This window comes from Narcine bancroftii, chromosome 2, assembly GCF_036971445.1.
Source record: "Narcine bancroftii isolate sNarBan1 chromosome 2, sNarBan1.hap1, whole genome shotgun sequence".
NCBI lineage: Eukaryota > Metazoa > Chordata > Chondrichthyes > Torpediniformes > Narcinidae > Narcine > Narcine bancroftii.
In genome coordinates, this window is record NC_091470.1 from 184786236 (window position 1) to 184804180 (window position 17945).

A 17945-nucleotide genomic window follows, 5' to 3' on the forward strand; every position below is an offset into this window, starting at 1 on the left:
GTGTGACCAGACACTGATGGGTTTAACACAGGCAGTCCTGTGTGCCCAGGTATTGACAGGGTTAATGCAGACAGACCTGTGTGCCTATGTACTGATGGGGTTAATGCAGACAGACCTGTGTGCCCAGGTACTGACGAGTTTAACACAGAGAGACCTGTGTGCCCAGATACTGACGGGGTTAATGGAGACAGACCTGTGTGCCCAGGATCCGACGGGGTTAATGCAGACAGACCTGTGTGCTCAGGTACTGACGCGGTTATCGCATACAGACCTGTGTGATCAGAAACTGATGGGTTTAACACAGACGGACCTGTGTGCCCAGGTACTGACAGGGTTAACGCAGACAGACCTGTGTGCCCAGGTACTGAGGAGGTTAACACAAATAGATCTGTGTGCCCAGGTACTGACATGGTTAACACAGACAGACCTGTGTGCCAAGGTACTGACAGGGTTAACACTGACAGATCTGTGAGACCCGGTACTGACAGGGTTAACGCATACAGACCTGTGTGCCCAGGTACTGACGGGGTGAATGCAGACAGACCTGTCTGCTCAGGTAGTGACAGGGTTAACACAGACATACCTGTGTGCCCAGGTACTGACGGGGTTAATGCACACAGACATGAGTGCTCATGTACTGACAGGGTTAACACTGACAGACCTGTGTGCCCAGGTACTGACAGGGTTAACGCAGACAGACTTGTGTGCCTATGTACTGACGGGGTGAATGCAGACAGACCTGTCTGCTCAGTTAGTGACAGGGTTAACACAGACATACCTGTGTGCCCAGGTACTGACGGGGTTAATGCACACAGACATGAGTGCTCATGTACTGACAGGGTTAACAATGACAGACCTGTGTGCCCAGGTACTGACAGGGTTAACGCAGACAGACGTGTGCCTATGTACTGACGGGTATAATGCAGACAGGCCTGTGTGATCAGGTACTGACAGGATTAGCGCAGACAGACCTGTGTGACCTGATACTGACGGGTTTAACGCAGACGGACCTGTGTGCCCACGTACTGGCGAGGTTAACACAGACAGACCTGTGTGCTGCGGTACCGACGGGGTTAATACAGACAGACCTGTGTGCTCAGGTACTGACGCGGTTAACGCAGACAGACCTGTGCGCCCAGGTACTGACGGGGTTCACGCCGATAGACCTGTGTGCCAAGATACTGACGGGGTTAATGCAGACAAACCTGTGTGCCCAGGTACTGACGAGGTTAATACAGTAGACCTGTGTGCCCAGATACTAACGGGTTTAATGCAGACAGACCTGTGTGATCAGGTACTGATATGTTTAACGCAGACAGACCTGTGTGCCCAGGTACTGACGGGGTTAAAACTGACAGAATTGTGTGCCCAGGTAATAATGGGGTTAATACAGACTGTGTGCCTAGTTATTGACAGGGTTAACGCAGACAGACCTGTGTGACCAGATACTGAACAGTTTAACGCAGACAAACCTGTGTGCCCAGGTACTGACGTGGTTAACACATTCAGACCTGTGTGCTAAGGTACTGACGGGGTTAACACAGACAGACCTGTGTGCCCAGGTACTGACAGGGTTAACACTGACAGACCTGTGAGCCCCGGTACTGACAAGGTTAACGCAGAGAGACCTGTGTGCCCAGGTACTGACGGAGTTAATGCAGACAGACCTGTGTGCAAAGGTACTGACGAGGTTAACACAGACAGACCTGTGTGCAGCTGTACTGACGGGGTTAATGCAGACAGACCTGTGAGGTCAGGTACTTACGTGGTTAAAGCAGACAGACCAGTGTGAATATAAACTGACGGGTTTAACAGAGACAGTCCTGTGTGCCCAGGTCCTGACAGGGTTAACACAGACAGACCTGTGTGCCCAGGTCCTGACGGGGTTCACGCAGATAGACCTGTGTGCCAAGATACTGATGGGGTTAATGCAGACTGACCTGTGTGCCCAGGTACTGAAGAGGTTAACACAGATAGACCTGTGTGCCCAGGTCCTGATGGGGTTCACGCAGATAGACCAGTGTGCCAAGATACTGACGGGGTTAATGCAGACAGACCTGTGTGCCCAGGTACTGACGAGGTTAACACAGATAGACCTGTGTGCCCAGATATTGACAGGGTTAACACAGGTAGTCCTGTGTGCCCAGGTATTGACAGGGTTAACACAGACAGACCTGTGTGCCTAGGTACTGACGGGGTTAATGCAGACAGACCTTTGTGCCCAGGTACTGACGCGTTTAACACAGAGAGACCTGTGTGCCCAGATACTGACGGGGTTAATGCAGACAGACCTGTGAGCCCAGGTACCGACGGGGTTAATGCAGACAGACCTGTGTGCTCAGGTACTGACGCGGTTAACGCAGACAGACCTGTGTGATCAGAAACTGATGGGTTTAACACAGACAGACCTGTGTGCCCAGGTACTGACGGGGTTAACGTAGACAGACCTGTGTGCCCAGGTACTGAGGAGGTTAACACAGATAGACCTGTGTGCTCAGGTACTGACATGGTTAACACAGACAGACCTGTGTGCCCAGGTACTGACGGCATTAACGCAGACAGGCCTGTGTGCTCAGGTACTGATGTGGTTAAAGCAGATAGACCTGTGTGTTCAGGTACTGACAGGGTTAACACAGACATACCTGTGTGCCCAGGTACTGACGGGGTTAACGCAGACAGGCCTGTGTGCTCAGGTACTGACGGGGTTAACACAGACAGACCTGTGTGCCCACATACTGACAGGGTTAACACAGATAGACTTGTGTGCGCACGTACTGACGGGTTTAATGCAGACAGGCCTGTGTGCTCAGGTACTGACGGGATTAACACGGACAGACCCGTGTGCCCATGCATTGATGTGGTTATCGCAGATAAGCCTGTGTGCTCACCTACTGACGAGGTTAACACAGACAGACCTGTGTGTCCAGGTACTGACAGCGTTAATGCAGACAGACCTGTGTGCTCAGGTACTGACAGGTTTAATGTAGACAGACCTGTCTGCCCAGATACTGATGGGGTTAATGCAGATTGACCTGTGTGCCCAGGTACTGACGGGGTTATCACAGACAGACCTGTGTGTCCAGGTACTGACAGGTTTAACACAGACAGACCTGTGTCCTTGCCTTCTATTTTACTTTGGAGGAGAGTCGGTGGGGAATCAGTGAGTTCTGCATGATTGTAACTCTTTCCCCACCTCTGCACTTGGGATTTAACATTCACTTCCTGATTTTTGACGGAACTCTCCCCCACTCCCGCCCCACCACTCTCCCACAGCCTCTCTGCCCTGTCAGCTGCGGGGGCTCGATGTTGTAGTGCTGGGGATCTGATGCCTCTAGGTGGTGGGAGTCTGGAGGTCCCTTGAGAAGAGGCTGCAACCACTGACTCGAGGTGACCTATTTTCCAGCATCTGGCGTCCAGCGTTGGGTCAGACCTGGGTCTGGACTACGGAGATGACGGTGGCCGGATCGGGCGGTGGAGACCCCTGTGAGTGTCGCCAGTGGTGGGAAGAGAGGCTCGAAGCTCGAAGGAGAAGGGGAAATACAGGCAGAGGGTAGAAGGTTGTGTGAGATGGTACGTGTGTGTGTGTGTGTGTGTGTGTGTGTGTGTGTGTGTGTGTGTGTGTATGTTTAATACAGAGATTGACAGGTTCTTGATGAGCTAGAGCATCACAGGCTATGGGGAGAAGGCCGGGCAGTGGGGCTGAGTGGGAAAATGGATCAGCTCAGGATTGAATGGAGGGACAGACCCGATGGGCTGAATGGCCTACTTCTACTCCTATGTCTTATAGGTGATATGTGGAGCAAGTTTATTTTGCAGAGTTACTTGGCCAGTGCAGATTTCTTAGCCGAAAGGGCCTGTTACTGTCGTGTATGTCGAAATTTAAATTATAGATTTAGGGGGTAGGTGCCTGTAACTGGTGGAAACGGACACAATTCAAGAGAAACACAGACGGGCAACGAGGGGTGGGGTGTGGATCACATACAGGTGGATGGGATGAGTTTGAATTGGCATTGCGGTCAGCATAGTTATCATGGGCCAAAGGGCCTCTTAAAGTGCTGTATTGTTTTGCGGACAGGTCAAGGATTGGGGGTACGGACTTCCCCACCCCTGGTTCGGATGTGGAATCCTCTCCGTGAGTGGGGAGAAGGGGAGAAGGCGGAGCGGGAAGAGAGGGGGCAGAAGGGGAGAGCACTTGAGAATGACACATACTGTCCCATCGGCTCACGGGACTGGCCAATTGCATTCAGGGATGCAAACCAATTTAATCCTGTTCTTCCCCCACCCCCCTTATTCCCTCGCCCAGGGTCAGTCGCCTGGGGTTCCTGCAGCGATGGAATGAGTCCGGGGGGCTTGGCGAGTTGGAATCTCTGAGGTGAGTGGCGCGATGCCTCAGAGGTTTAAGTGCGGGTTCGACCCTCCCCTCCCCATCATCCTAACATCTCCGCCCCCCCCCTCCACTTTGGCTGCTCCCCTAACTTTGGTCCCCCCTGTTGACTTTCAGCATTTTCTCTCTCAGAACCAGGATTCGACAGATTGCTGAGGGCAAGAAGGGCTTTCAAAGGGCCTTATGAAGCCATTCGGCCTATCGAGCCTGCTCCACCCTTCAATGGCTAATCTGATTATGGGCTCATCTCCATCCCCAAATCCCTTAATTCCCCTTCTATGTAAAAATCTATCCAACCTTGTCTTAAATGTATTTTCTGAGGTTGCCTCCACTGCTTCAACGGGCAGCAAATTCCACAGATTCCCCACCTTCTGGGAAAAGCTGTTCCTCCTCATTTCTGTCCCCTAGATCTTGAGATAATGTCCCCTGGTTCTGGTCTCTCACCCCCCCCCCCACTCCCCACCCCCATCAATGGAAACGACTTACCTACCTCTGTCTAATCTACGCCCCTCATAATTATGTATGTTTCTGGACGGGAGAAGACAGAGAGTGGTGGTGGACGACTGCTTCTCAACATGGAGGCTTGTGACTAGTGGTGGGCCCCAGGGATTGGCGCTGGGACCATTGTGGTCTGTCGTCTCTATCAATGATCTAGATCACACATGTCAAACTCTGGCCCACGGGCCAATATAATTATATTTGGCCCGCAAGATCATATCAAAAATGTATTAGAGGTGGCCCGCTGGCTGCCGTGCCAGTATAGCACATGCACAGTAACCGCTGTGACCCAGGGTGAGAGAGAGAGAGAGAAAAATCCTGGTCCTTGAAAAGTAGTGGTGGGTGGTTTTATAAACACGCTGTCGTGTCCCCCCGCCCACCCCCCCACCGCAGTGCGGCCTGGCCGGTGTCAGGGGAAGCCAAGGCCGTTTCCCAGCGCCCGGAACCCCAGTGGCACAGCGTTTCTTGGAGCTGCAGATGGAGTTGGGTCGCCGGAGGGAAGATTGGGGCTCCCCGCCGGGCAATGGGGGCGCCGGCCGCCGGCCGCCCTGCGCCTTCCCACCCGACCAGCGGCTGGTGCCCAGAGTACACGTGGAGAGCGAGGCTGGTCGGGCAGGTAGGGTGGAACCCCCCCGCCAATCTCGGGAGTGGCATGGGTTGGATCGGGATTAGCCACGCTCACCTGCTCCTCCACCGCTGACCGGGATCCCAGCGCGGTCCTGAGCGCGGAGACTGCCCTGGAAAGGTCCTGGGACAACGGCACGGAAAGAAAAGGGGGTCCGCGAGAAACTCAGCAGGTCAAGGGGGCTCCGGGAGAAACTCAGCAGGTCAAGGGAGGTCCGGGAGAAACTCAGCAGTCATAGGGGGATCCGGGAGAAACTCAGCAGGTCAAAGGGGGATCCGGGAGAAACTCAGCAGGTCAAAGGGGGGTCCGAGAGAAGCTCAGCAGGTCAAGGGGAGGGGTCCGGGAAAAACTCAGAAGGTCAAGGGAAGGGGGTCCGGGAGAAACTCAGCAGGTCAAGGGGGTTCTGGGAGAAATTCAGCAGGTCAAAGGGGGATCCGGGAGAAACTCAGCAGGTCAAGGGGGGTCCGGCAGAAACTCAAGGGGGGCCTAACCTCGCCAGGACCGTTGCCTACTCCCCCTCCGTGCCGCAGGCTGATCTGCCGAGATGCCGCCCTGCAGCGAGAGCCGATGCCCCCGCACTGTCGTTGTCCAACCCGATCGCCCGCAAACCCTGCCCTCCCGCACACAGGCCTGAGTAAGGATTATGAACTTTAATCTCAGGATAAAACGATCTTCCAATAGTTTCATGTCACAGTGATAAATATATTCCTGGTTAAAAATGGTCCTGCACCTGGATACAAGCTCATTAGGCATAAAACTTGAAAAGTGTGTAAATCAAAGGATATCTGTACCAATGGAAAAAGGGCATGGCAAATAACCCTGCTAGAGTTCATGCCCACAATCAGTCACCCATTTGATTGTTTCAGGAATCATGATATTCTCCAACATTCTCAATAGCCCTCAGATTTTACTATTCGACAGCACACTAGCAACATTTGACAAATCCTCTATAGAGAAATGTTATTTATTGAATATTTTATTTCTCATTTGTTAATGCTTCTGGAAAGAGTTTATCCAAAACTATTATTAAACATTTATTTTAATAAGAAAAAGTTTAACATTACATATGTTGAAAGAAGAGAAAACATGCAGATGTTGTTGAAAATTTTCAATAAGTATTTAGTTCGTCCCTCGACTTAGTCCAAGTTTTTAATTTTGGCCCTCCGTGAATTTGAGTTTGACACCCCTGATCTAGATGATAATGGGGTAGATTGGATCAGCAAGTGTGCAGATTCGAGGCGTTGGTGACAATGAAGAAGGTTTTCAAAGCTTGCTGAGGGATCTGGACCAGCTGGGAAAATGGGCCGAGAAATGGCGGGTGGAATTTCATGCAGACAAGTGTGAGGCGTTGCATTTTGGAAGGACAAACCAAGAAAGGACGTACACGGTGAATGGTGGGGCACTGAGGAGTGCGGTAGAACTGAAAATACAGATACATAATTCCCTAAAAGTGGCGTCACAGGTGGACGGAGTTGTAAAGAGAGCTTTTGGCATATTGGCCTTCATAAATCAAAGTATTGAGTACAGGAGTTGGGATGTTCTGGTAAAGACAATGGTGAGGCCAAATTTGGAATATTGGTTGCCAAACTACAGGAAGGATATCAATAAGATTGAAAGAGCGCATAGAAGATTTATGAGGATGTTGTCCGGACTTCAGGAACTGAGTTACAGGGAAAAGGTTAAAAAGGTTAGGACTTTATTCCCTGGAGCGCAGAAGAATGAGGGGAGATTTGAAAGAGGTATTTAGAATGATAAGGGGTGTAGACAGAGTAAATGTAGGCAGGTATTTTCCACTGAGGGTGGGTGAGACTTCACGCAGAGAGCGGTGGGAGTGTGGAATGAGCTGCCAGCTGAAGTGGTGAACGCGGACTCAGTTTTAACATACAAGAGGAATTTGGATGGGAGGGGTACGGACAGCTATGGACTGGGTCCAGGTCAGTGGGACTAGGCAAAAAAATGCTGGTTCTGCACAAATAGAAGGGCCGAAGAGGCCTGGTTCTGTGCGGTAATGTTCTATGGTTCTATAAGATCCCCACTCATTCTTCTAAATTCCATTGAGTATAGTCCCAGACAGCTCAATCTCTCCTCAAAGGCCAACACCCCCCCACCCCACCCCATCTCTGGAACCAACCTGGTGAAGCTCCTCTGTACCTAATGGGATCCCCGGGCAGTGGGTTAAACTCTGGCAGCATCCCAGAATCCTTTTGTGTGGGGATGACTAATCCCCACATGGAATCTTTCTATGCTTCCCACCCGCCCCCCACGACCTGGCCCAACCTCCCCACCACCCCCCCCCCGCCCTCTGACCACTGTGCTCCGTGTTGCAGGCCAACAGCTGAGGAGGCACGGCAGTGGGCAAAATGCCTGGATGCGTTGCTGGCTCATCATCGTGAGTACCTGGGGCCTGGGGGGTGTAGGCATCAGGGTCAAGTCAGGAGAGTGTGTAAGAGGGAGAGGAGGGGAGTGTGGGAGGGAGGGAGGGAGACAGAGGGACTGAGGGAGAGAGGGGAGAATGAGGGAAAGTAGGAGTGGGAGGGAGGGGAGAGGGAGTGGAAGGGAGAAGGGGAGAGGAAGCTGGTAGAGGTTGAGAGGGGAGAGAGGGAGGGGAGAGAGAGAGGAGGAGAGAGTGAACGTGCAAATTGGGGGAGAGATGGGGAAGTAGAGAGGGAGGGTGAAAGAGGCAGGGATTGAGAGAGAGGGAGAGTGGCCGAGATTGAATGTGGGAGAGAGTATGTGTGTGAGGGAGAATGGAGCGAGAGAGAGAGAGGGGGAGAGAAAGAGAGGGAGGGCGCGGGTAGAGAGAGGGGGGTGGAGAGAGGTAGGATGAGGGGTGGAAAGTGAGAGGGGGGACTTTGAGAGAGGGAGAGAGGTCTGGAATAGACCGAGAGGGAAGTTACGTGGGGAGTCCGAGCAAGATGGGGAGAGTTGGTAGCGACACGTGCAGGAAGATGGGTGACTGGCTGGATGGAGGAATCAGTGCAGAATCAGTGCAGAAAGGTGTACGATGGACCAGACATGGAGGATTGCGAGCAGTTCTGGTCACCCTTTTTGCAAAGAAGACATCAGAAAGCTGGAAAGGATCCAAAAAAAGATGCACCAGGAGTGGAAAATAGGTCCTTACGAGGCAAGGTTAGCACAGCTGGGACTTTTCTCTTTGGATCGAAGAAGGACAAGAGGAGACTTAATAGAGACCTACAAGATTCTGAGAGGCATAGATAAGGTAGACGGCCAGCACCTTTTTCCCTGGGAGGGGAGTAGCAAACGCCAGGGGACGTCTGTACAAAGTGAAGGGAGGGAAGTTTAGGGGAGACGCCGGGGTAGGCGTTTAACACGGAGTTCATTTTTTTTTAAATTTAAGCCTACAGCGCGGTAACAGGCCATTTTGGCCCATGGGTCCACGCCGCCTAACTTACACCCCATTAACCTTCACCCACCTCCCCCTCCACTCCTTCCCAGTACGTTTTTGGAGGTTGGGGGGAAACCGGAGCTGCCCCCCTCCCCCCACCCCACTCCGGGGGAAAACCCACACAGCCACAGGGAGAACATACAGGCAACCCTGGTCCCGATCGCTGGCGCCATAAAGGCGCTAACTGCTATGCTGATCCTGCCGCACTTGCGGGTTGTGGGTGCCCGGGAATGCTGGGGGCAGGGGGGGTACTGGTGGCGGAGGCCGAAATATTCGGGGCATTTAAGAGAGTCTTAGACCGGCGCACAGATGAAAGCAAAGTAGGGGGTTACGGGGTAAGGAGGGCTTTGTTCTTTTTCTCCCCTTTGGTAGGAATACATAGGTTGGCATAACATCGAGAGCCAAAAGACCTGTACTGTGCTGAAGTGCTCTATTATGGAGGGTGGGGGGTGGAATTGAGATGTATCGTCTCCCTGGGAGCTGAGGGGGATCTTATCAAAGTTTATAAACTCGTGAGGCTGTTAACATCAGCCCACACTGTAAGAAACCAACAGCAGAACCAAGTCAATGTACACCAGCTTCTTTATTAACTCCTCTGAAATGCTAGTGGGAGAGGGAATTCAGATCAGAGTCCAGTGTCTCGTTCTCCACACGCTCAGAGTATTCATCCTACAATTATGGCCACTTTGGGCAGGGTATTCACACCCCTGCATTTTGTGTTTTACCGTTACATGTTACCCTGTAAAGTCGACGAACGTTCTGAGAAAGTCAGGGTGTCCCAAATTCAAGCCTTATCGATGTACTTGTAAATTTAGCCATTTTTACCCTGGCCCAGATGTTAAGAAAGCAATTATATTCCCATCTTAAGAAGTCAAATGGGAGGAGCTTCGATGAGCATCATGGTCAACACAAAGGAGCAGTTTCTACGAGAGAACAACTGTATAAGGTATTGGTGAGACCGCACCTGGAGTATTGTGTCCAGTTCTGGTCTCCATATTTGAGGAAGGATATACTGGCTTTGGAGACGGTCCAGAGGAGGTTTACTAGGTTGATCCCTGGGATGAAGGGGTTGACTTATGATGAAAGATTAAATCGTCTAGGATTGTATTCGCTCGAGTTCAGAAGAATGAGAGGAGATCTTATAGAAACATATAGGATTATGAAGGGTATGGATAGGATAGATGTAGGAAGGTTTTTTGAGCTGGCTAGGGAAACTAAAACGAGAGAACACAGTCTCAAGATTCGGGGGAATAGATTTAGGATAGAGATGAGGAAAAATAGTTTTTCCCAGAGAGTAGTGAATGTTTGGAATTCTCTAACCAGGGAAGTGGTTGAGGCTGCCTCATTAAACATATTTAAAATTCGGTTAGATAAAATGATAGAGGAATTGGGGGATATGGGGAGAAGGCAGGTAGGTGGAGTTAGGTCATAAATTAGATCAGCCATGATCGTATTGAATGGCGGAGCAGGCTCAATGGGCCATTTTTGGCCTACTCCTGTTCCTACTTCCTATGTTCCTATGTTCCTAACATAGAACATTTGAGCATAGTACAGGCCCTTCGGCCCACGATGTTGTGCCGACTATATAAACCTTCCCAACAATCTAACCCTTCCCCACCTCACACCCTTTTCCATCCATGTGCCTGTCTAAGAGTCTTTTAAATGTCCCTGTTGTACCATGACCCTTGGCAAAGCTGTCCTGCCAGCCACCACTCTGTGTTTTAAAAAAAACTTAGGTCTGATGTCTCCCCTTCACCTTGTTCAGACGTCCACTGGTGTTGGCTATTCCTGCCGCTGGGGAAAAGGCAACGGCCATCCACCTTATCTAGGCCTCTCAGAATCTTGTCGACCTCTATTAAGCCACCTCTCATCCTTCTTCGCTCCAAATCCCAGCTCTGCTAACCTTGCCTCCAATCCAGGCCATATCCTGGTGAATCTCCTCTGCACCCTCTCCACATCCTTCCTGTAAGGAGGTGACCAGAAATGGACGCAATGGTCTCACCAGAGCTGCAAGATTACCCTGGGACTTGCCCTGGCGAATGAAGGTGTTCCTAATTGCCATGCCAACCTGCCCAGCAACCTCGAGAGATCTGCAGATTTGGACCCCCCCCCCCCGAGGTCCCTCCATTCTTCATCACTGTTCGGAATCCTGTCATTAACCCTGCACCCCACTTTCCAAACTGCATCACATCACACGTAAGCTTTATCGAGCTCCATCCGCCACTTCTCCGCCCAAGTCTGCCTCCCGTTGTAACCTACGGTAACCATCGACACTATCCACAACGGCTCCAACCTTTACGTCTTCTGCAATGTGGTGAAATACATTACAGTGGTGCAGGCAGAGAGTGACGGAGCTTCCCCAGCTTTGTATCACAGGGTCTGCAGATGTCCGTGCTTTAATTCTGTCTCTCTGCATCTGGGTCTACTCAGCAGGTCAAACAGCGTACTTTATACAGCAAAGATAAAGATGCATAACTGACGCTTCAAGGAATACCGCTGAGCACCAGGAGATGGCGGATGGTGTACAGTCTTGCCATGAGGGCGAGGTGCTGACGGAATCAGAATTTGTTGTCAGTTTTGCAGCTGAAACTTTATACAATTCATCTGACCCAAATAAATAGGCGTCGTGCAAGAAAAAGTCAAAGTCAGGCCTTGTCTTTGGTTCACTGATCGTTCAGGAATCTGATGGCGGAGGGGAAGAAGCCGTCCTTGTGCCGCTGAGTGCTCGACTTCAGGCTCCTGGACCTTTTCCCCCAATGGTAGCAGAGTGAAGAGGGCATGGCCTGCAGGGGTGGAGGTCTCTGAGGATAGAGGCTGCTTTACTTAAGACCTCGCTTCATGTCGATGCCTTCGATGTAGTGAAATCTGGTGCCTGTGATGTCGCAGGCCGAGTTAACACCCCTCTGGAGTTTATTCTCGTCCTGTGTGTTGGTGCCTCCGTGATGCGACTGGCCAGAATGCTCTCCACAGTCCGTCTGTGGAGGTTTTCGAGAATCTTTGTACTGAATGTCCTTGATCTCCTCGCAAAGTCTAGCTGCTGGTGAGCCTTCTTCGTGATTGCATCGACGTGGAGGCTCCAGGACAGATCCTCGGAGATATTGCCCCCCCCCCCCCGCCTTCACCGCTGAGCCCTCAATGAGGACTGGCCCTCTCTAATGGCTTGGACCCCGAACCTGCAGCACGGGGAAATGCAAGAGTGATTTTCCTCTCTGCGAATTCACGGATAGCACCAGTTTTTTTTTGGGCTCGAGGGGGGGAAAGAGGCGGGTAAAAGTGGTCGCTGCCGAGGTGATATCAGTCAGGCGTAACACTTTCTTACATGGAGCTAAACAAGAATGTCTGCAGACACTGGGAGATGCACACAAGTCCTCAGCTTTACAGGCGCCCCCCCCCCCCCCAACCCCATTAAGGGTTGAAGGAAACCAGAAACTGGAACCTCCCCCCACCCCTCCGCGCAGACAATGAAACTCCTTACAGACAGCACGGGATTTGAGCGCAGGTCCAGTCCTGATTGCTGGTCACTCTAAAGGCATTGTGCTAACCACTACGCTGACCAGGCCATCCTGTAACTCAGTTCCCCGAGTCCAGGCAACATCCTAGTAAATTTTCTCTGCTCTCTTTCCATCTTGGCAATATCTTTCCTGTGGTTCAGTGACCAAAACTGCACGCAATGCTCCAGATTTGGCCTCACCAATGTCTTTACCGGAACATCGCTACTTTGATTTATGAGGTGCTCTGCTTCTCTGCGGCATGTCCTTTCCCCACAGATGGAATCATCGCGTTCAAGGGCTTCTTGCACGGGGAGTTCAGTGAAGAGAACATAGATTTCTGGCAAGCCTGTGAGGACTACCGACACACCAAGTCCTCCAGCAAGCTGGTCTCCAAGGCCAGGAAGATCTTTGCCGAGTTTGTGGCCATCCACGCCCCCCGAGAGGTAAGGGTAGATGACGGGAAACATCCCTCCTCCATCCACCCCCAAACCCCCACCAATACTGAGAGTGGACTAGCCCCTCACTGGTTGACCGGAAGCAAACCATCGGGGGAGGTACTTTCCGAAGGGACCCACCCCCTGTCTCCCCCTCCCTCCAATCCCCTCCCCCTCTCTCGTATACCTGGATGCCTTTCCTCCCATCTGCTCCAAACTTCCCCAACACCTCACCAATTCCCCCGCTCCCCTCCTTACTCCCCTCCTCTTCCCTCCTCTCCCAGCTCCTGCTCCCTCTCCTCTCCCCTCTCTTCCCTCCTCATTACGCTTTGTTCTCCTCTCCCATTTCTTCCAACCCTCCTCCTCCTCTTCCCCTCCTCCTCTTCCCCTCCCCTCATTTGCCTTCCGAGCTTCTGACAGAATGGAGGGTGGGTTTGTTGACTGGCATTTCCCTTGGACTGATCCTCTCTCCCTCCCCCTCCTCCCCTCCCTCTCCCTCTCTCCCCCTCCCCCTCTCCTTCCTCCTCTCTCCCTCCCTCCTCCCCTCTCCCTTCCCCTCTCCCTCCCCCTCCTTTCCCCTCTCTACCTCCCCTTCTCCCTCCTCCCTCCTCTCTCCCCCTCTCCTCCCCTCTCCCTCCCCCTCTCCTCCCCCTCTCCTTCCCCATCCCTTCCCCCTCTCTCCTCTCTCCACCCTCTCTATACCCCCCTCTCCCTGCTCTCTCTCCCCCTCCCCTCTCCCCTCCTCTCTCCCTCTCCTTTTCTCCCTCCCCCTCTCTCATTCCCCCTCTCTCCCCCTCTCTCCTCCCCCTCTCCCTCCCCCCTCTCCCCCCCCTCTCCCTCCCCCTCTCTCCCTCTCACCTCCCCTCTCCCTCCCCATCACTCTTCCCCTTTTCCCCTCTCTCTCCACCCTCTCTCCCCGTCACTCTCTCACCCCCTCCCCCCCACCACTCTCCTACCCTCTCACTCCCTCCTCCTCGCCGCCACAGGTCAACCTGGACTCCACCACGCGGGAAGTGACCTCCAGCAACATCCTGAACCCAAGCCGCTCGACCTTTGACCTGGCTCAGCGGCGCATTTTCACCCTGATGGAGTCGGACTCTTATCCTCGCTTCCTGCGCTCTGATTTCTACCTGAAGCTTGCCAATCCCAAGCAGCTGAACGGGCTGGCATAGGCTGGTGCACCTCGAGGACATGGATGGGGCTGGTGACCACCCCACCCCCTTTTACGCCTCCCCTTCTCCACTGCATGGCTTGTCATCCCCAGCACACCTTTTGAGGGGCAAGGGCACCCACACCCTCGCTGACTGGAAGGGAGGAATTAACTCAGGTGCGTTGGGGTGAGGGGGGAATTATCCTCTGGTTACTCCCCCTCCCCACCTCCATAGCTTTGGTAGAACACCTGCCACCTCCTCTTTGCACTGGTTTATTTATCGTGAACCCTCTGATGGATGAGGGGTCTGCATACGGGAGAGGAATTGTCTGCCTGGCCGCCTGTGTGCTCCCCGTGCGCAGATAGACGCCGATCAACACGAATAAGTTGGGCCAAACGGCCTGCTCCCCTGCGGTACTACGACGCTGCCCCTTCTCCACATGCAGCCAGCGTGCCTTCCGGCAGGAGAGATGGAGACGAGGGACGTGTGCTGGGAACCTGGCGGCATAGGGGCTGGGGGAACGTTGAAGGGTCTGACACTGTCTTGATCACAGGAGTCTGGGCTAGGTTCCCAACGAAGGCGCCCATGATCTGGGGTCTGCAGGGAACTGGATCCACCAATTCCCCACAGTCCCATCAACGTCCCCTCCCTCCACACCCCTGAAACTTATCTTCCCTTCCATACCCTCCCCTCCCTTCACACCCTCCCCTCTCTCCACACCCTTCAACATTCCTTCCCTCCAAACCCATCAAACTCCCTTCCCCTCCAAACCCTCCCCTCCCCACCACTCAATGTCCCCCTCCCTCCACACCCCTCTACATTCCCTCCCTCCAAACCCCTCAAACTCCCTTCTCCTCCATTCCCACCCAACGTCCCATCCTTCCACACCTCTCCTTTCTCTCCACACCCCTCCACCTTTCCTCCGTCCAAACCCCTCGAACTCCCTTCCACTCCAAACCCATCACCCCCTCCCTCCAAAACTCTCAGTCCCCTCTTTCCATACCCCTCCCCTTCCTCCAAACCCTCCCCTCCCTCCACACCCCTGATCTCTACAAAAAAGACTGCAGTAGGTTTGTCGGGTGTGATTTCCCTTTAAGGAAACCACGTTGACTTGGGGGCTATCTTTTCACGCACCTCCTGGTATCCCTTAACCTCGTTCTTGACCATCGGCTCCAACAGCTTCCCAACCACCAACGTCGGAGGTTTCAGTTTTGAGATTTCAGATTTATTGTCAGAACATGCACATACAGGTTGATTCTGTGGTTAAGAAGGCATCCAGTATATTGGCCTCCATGAATCGGGGGATTGAATTTAGGAGCCACGAAGTCATGCTAAAGCAATATAGGACCCTGGTCCAACCCTACTTGGAGTCTCCTGTGATCACCTCACTACCGGAAGGATGTGGAAGCCGAGGAAAGGGCACAGAGGAGATTCACAAGGATGTTGCCTGGTTTAGGGAGCAGGGCTTCATGAAAACAGGTCGAGTGAACTCGGCCTTAGTGGAGGACGAGAGGTGAGCTGAGAGAGATGGGCAAAATGGTGAGAGGCGTTGATTGTGTGGGATAGTCGGAAGCTACCCCCCCCCCCAGGCTGAAGTGGTTTCCTTCAGAGGACATGGGTTTAAGATGCTGGGTCGTAGGCGCAGAGGAGATGTCAGGGGTAAGTTTGTTTTTAAACGCAGAGAATGCATGGAACGGGGCTGCTGGCAACGGTAACAGAGGCGGATGCGATAGGGGTCCTTGAAGAGACGTTTGGATAGATGCATGGAGCTTAGAAAAATAGAGGGCAATGGGAAAGCCTAGTAGGGACATGTTCAGCACAACTTTGTGGGCCGTAGGGCCTGTATTGTGCTGCAGGGTTTTCTATGGTTCTATACGGAATCGGACATTTTGGCGTCCACAGTTTGGTGCTAGATATTTTGGCACTCGCGTTTGGCATTTAATTTATTATATTTTTAATTAAATATAATGAATATAAAATTATTAATTGTTATCATTTTAATTAGGGTTAGGGTGTGGGTCAGGGTCACGTACAGGGTCGGTGCCAGACTATTTTGCACCCTAGGCCAGGGCTTGAGGGCAGGGTGGGTGCTGAAGAAAGGGGGAAAGGGGCTGACCCCAGGGGGGTGGAGTGAACCGGGTTGATCAGTGGCATTAGTCAGAACCACATCATTGACGATGCTGTTGGCATCTCCCTTCAACTGCACCCCTTCAAGACGTTGCCCTAGGTGGCTACGTAGTTGGCTTGACGGTAGGGTTGATTCTTAACTCCCCTCTCCCCACGGTGATCTCCGCACTCCCCTCTTCCCTGCTGTGAAATCCACCTAACTGTTGGCACCAGAACGTCCAGTGGCAAACTGTGGGCGGTAAAATGTCCGCCGCCAAATTGTGGAAGCCAAAATGTCCAAGACCCGTTTCTACGACCCTGAGATTCTTCATGGATCTGAAGGGTGTTTTTCTTACACAGAGGGTGGTTGATATATGGAACCAGCTGTCAGAAGAGGAAATGGTAGAGCTGGATCCAATCATTACGCTCGATAGGCATTGAAGTGGTTCTTATGGATATGGTTCTCTGGGGAAAATTTGCCTAGATTGGATGTTCAACCCCCTTCCCCCCCAACCAGACTACCATCCGCAGACTTCCTTCCCCCCTTCCCCACCTTTATGAAACCACAGTATCCAAAGGGGTTTTCCTCCTTCCCAATCCTCCCCAAGACCCCCTTCTTCCGCCCCCATAGACCTCTCACCCCTGACCATTAACCCTGAGGGATGGAGTGTTCTTCCCCCGCCCCCCCCCCCCCGAGATTTGGGGAACATCTGTGCAGTGGGGCTGAGCCTCTGGGGTGACCAAGGAGTGAAACTCAGGGACCCCCCCCCCAACCTGCCCCACCTCCCACCTTACGCGTCGTTGTCTGACGCTGTCCGGGAACAGCTAATCCTATGGATGAGGGATTCTGAAGATGGCGGGCACTGGGATCAAAGCCAAACCTGCCGGGTTTGGGAGGGACGATGGGAGGGGGAACTCAGCATATCAAGCAATGAGAGTGAATGGAGAAGGGACGGTCAACGGTTCAGGTCAGAGGCCTTCATCAAGACTCGCATGTGACTGGCACAAGGAGTTCGGGCAGCAATGACTACCTCCGTCATGTATCTTGAAATAAAGATGTAACACACTCCCTGTGTCAGTGATCACCTCACCTGTAGCTGGTACATTTACAAATGCAGGTACAATAAAATCCCCGTTAACCGTAATTCAAGCAACTGGCAAAAAAAATCCTGTAAAATATAAAGGTTTCAAATTGGCACGCCTCAATGTTATACGCTGCAGTCTCAAGCAACCAGAAAATTCATTTATTCGGCATCTACCAATTACCCCATCGGTGCCGGATACTTGGATGGGGGGGGGGGGTGTTTACTGTACATGGATAGGAACGACAAGGCGGCGAAATTAGCCAAATGCAGGCTATTGGGTGCGCATGGATGAGATGGGCCAAAGAGCCTGTTTCTGTGCTGAGAAGCTCCATGCCTGGTTTGTTCCAAGTTCAGATTGATTGCCCAGGTACATAGATGACATCACCATACAACCCTGAGATTTTTTTTCCTACGGGTGAGGCACAATTGGTTTGGTTTCCTGCTTGACAATAACCCCTGGGATTTCTTGGGGTGGCACAATTAGGGTAGTGGTTACAGCACCAGTGACCTAGGTTCGAACCCCACGCTGTCTGTAAGGGGTTGGTACGTTCTCCCTTTATCTACGTGGGCTTCCTCCGAATGGTCAATAAACGTGCCAGGGTCAAAGGTTAATTGGGTGGCACAGGCCTGTAGGTCGAAAGGGCCTGCTACCAAGTTAGTGCAATGCCTTTACAGCACCAGTGATCGGGACTGGGGTGGGAGGAAACTGGAGCGCCTGGAGGAAACTCACACAGACACAGGGAGAACGTACAGACTAACCACTAG

At 52.5% G+C, this 17945-nt stretch overlaps 1 protein-coding gene across 1 annotated transcript in view; it reads left to right on the forward strand.

Moving 5' to 3' along the window:
- Nucleotides 1-17162, forward strand: part of LOC138754754 (regulator of G-protein signaling 3-like) — a 125038-nt gene extending 107876 nt beyond the window's left edge. Inside the window, exons 3-7 of the mRNA XM_069919539.1 lie at nt 3404-3483; nt 4304-4372; nt 7835-7896; nt 12681-12847; nt 13825-17162. Of these exons, the coding sequence (XP_069775640.1) occupies nt 3404-3483; nt 4304-4372; nt 7835-7896; nt 12681-12847; nt 13825-14010 (564 nt within the window). The 3' untranslated portion in view covers nt 14011-17162. The remainder of the gene's footprint in view (nt 1-3403; nt 3484-4303; nt 4373-7834; nt 7897-12680; nt 12848-13824) is intronic.
- Nucleotides 17163-17945: the final 783 nt, after the last annotated feature.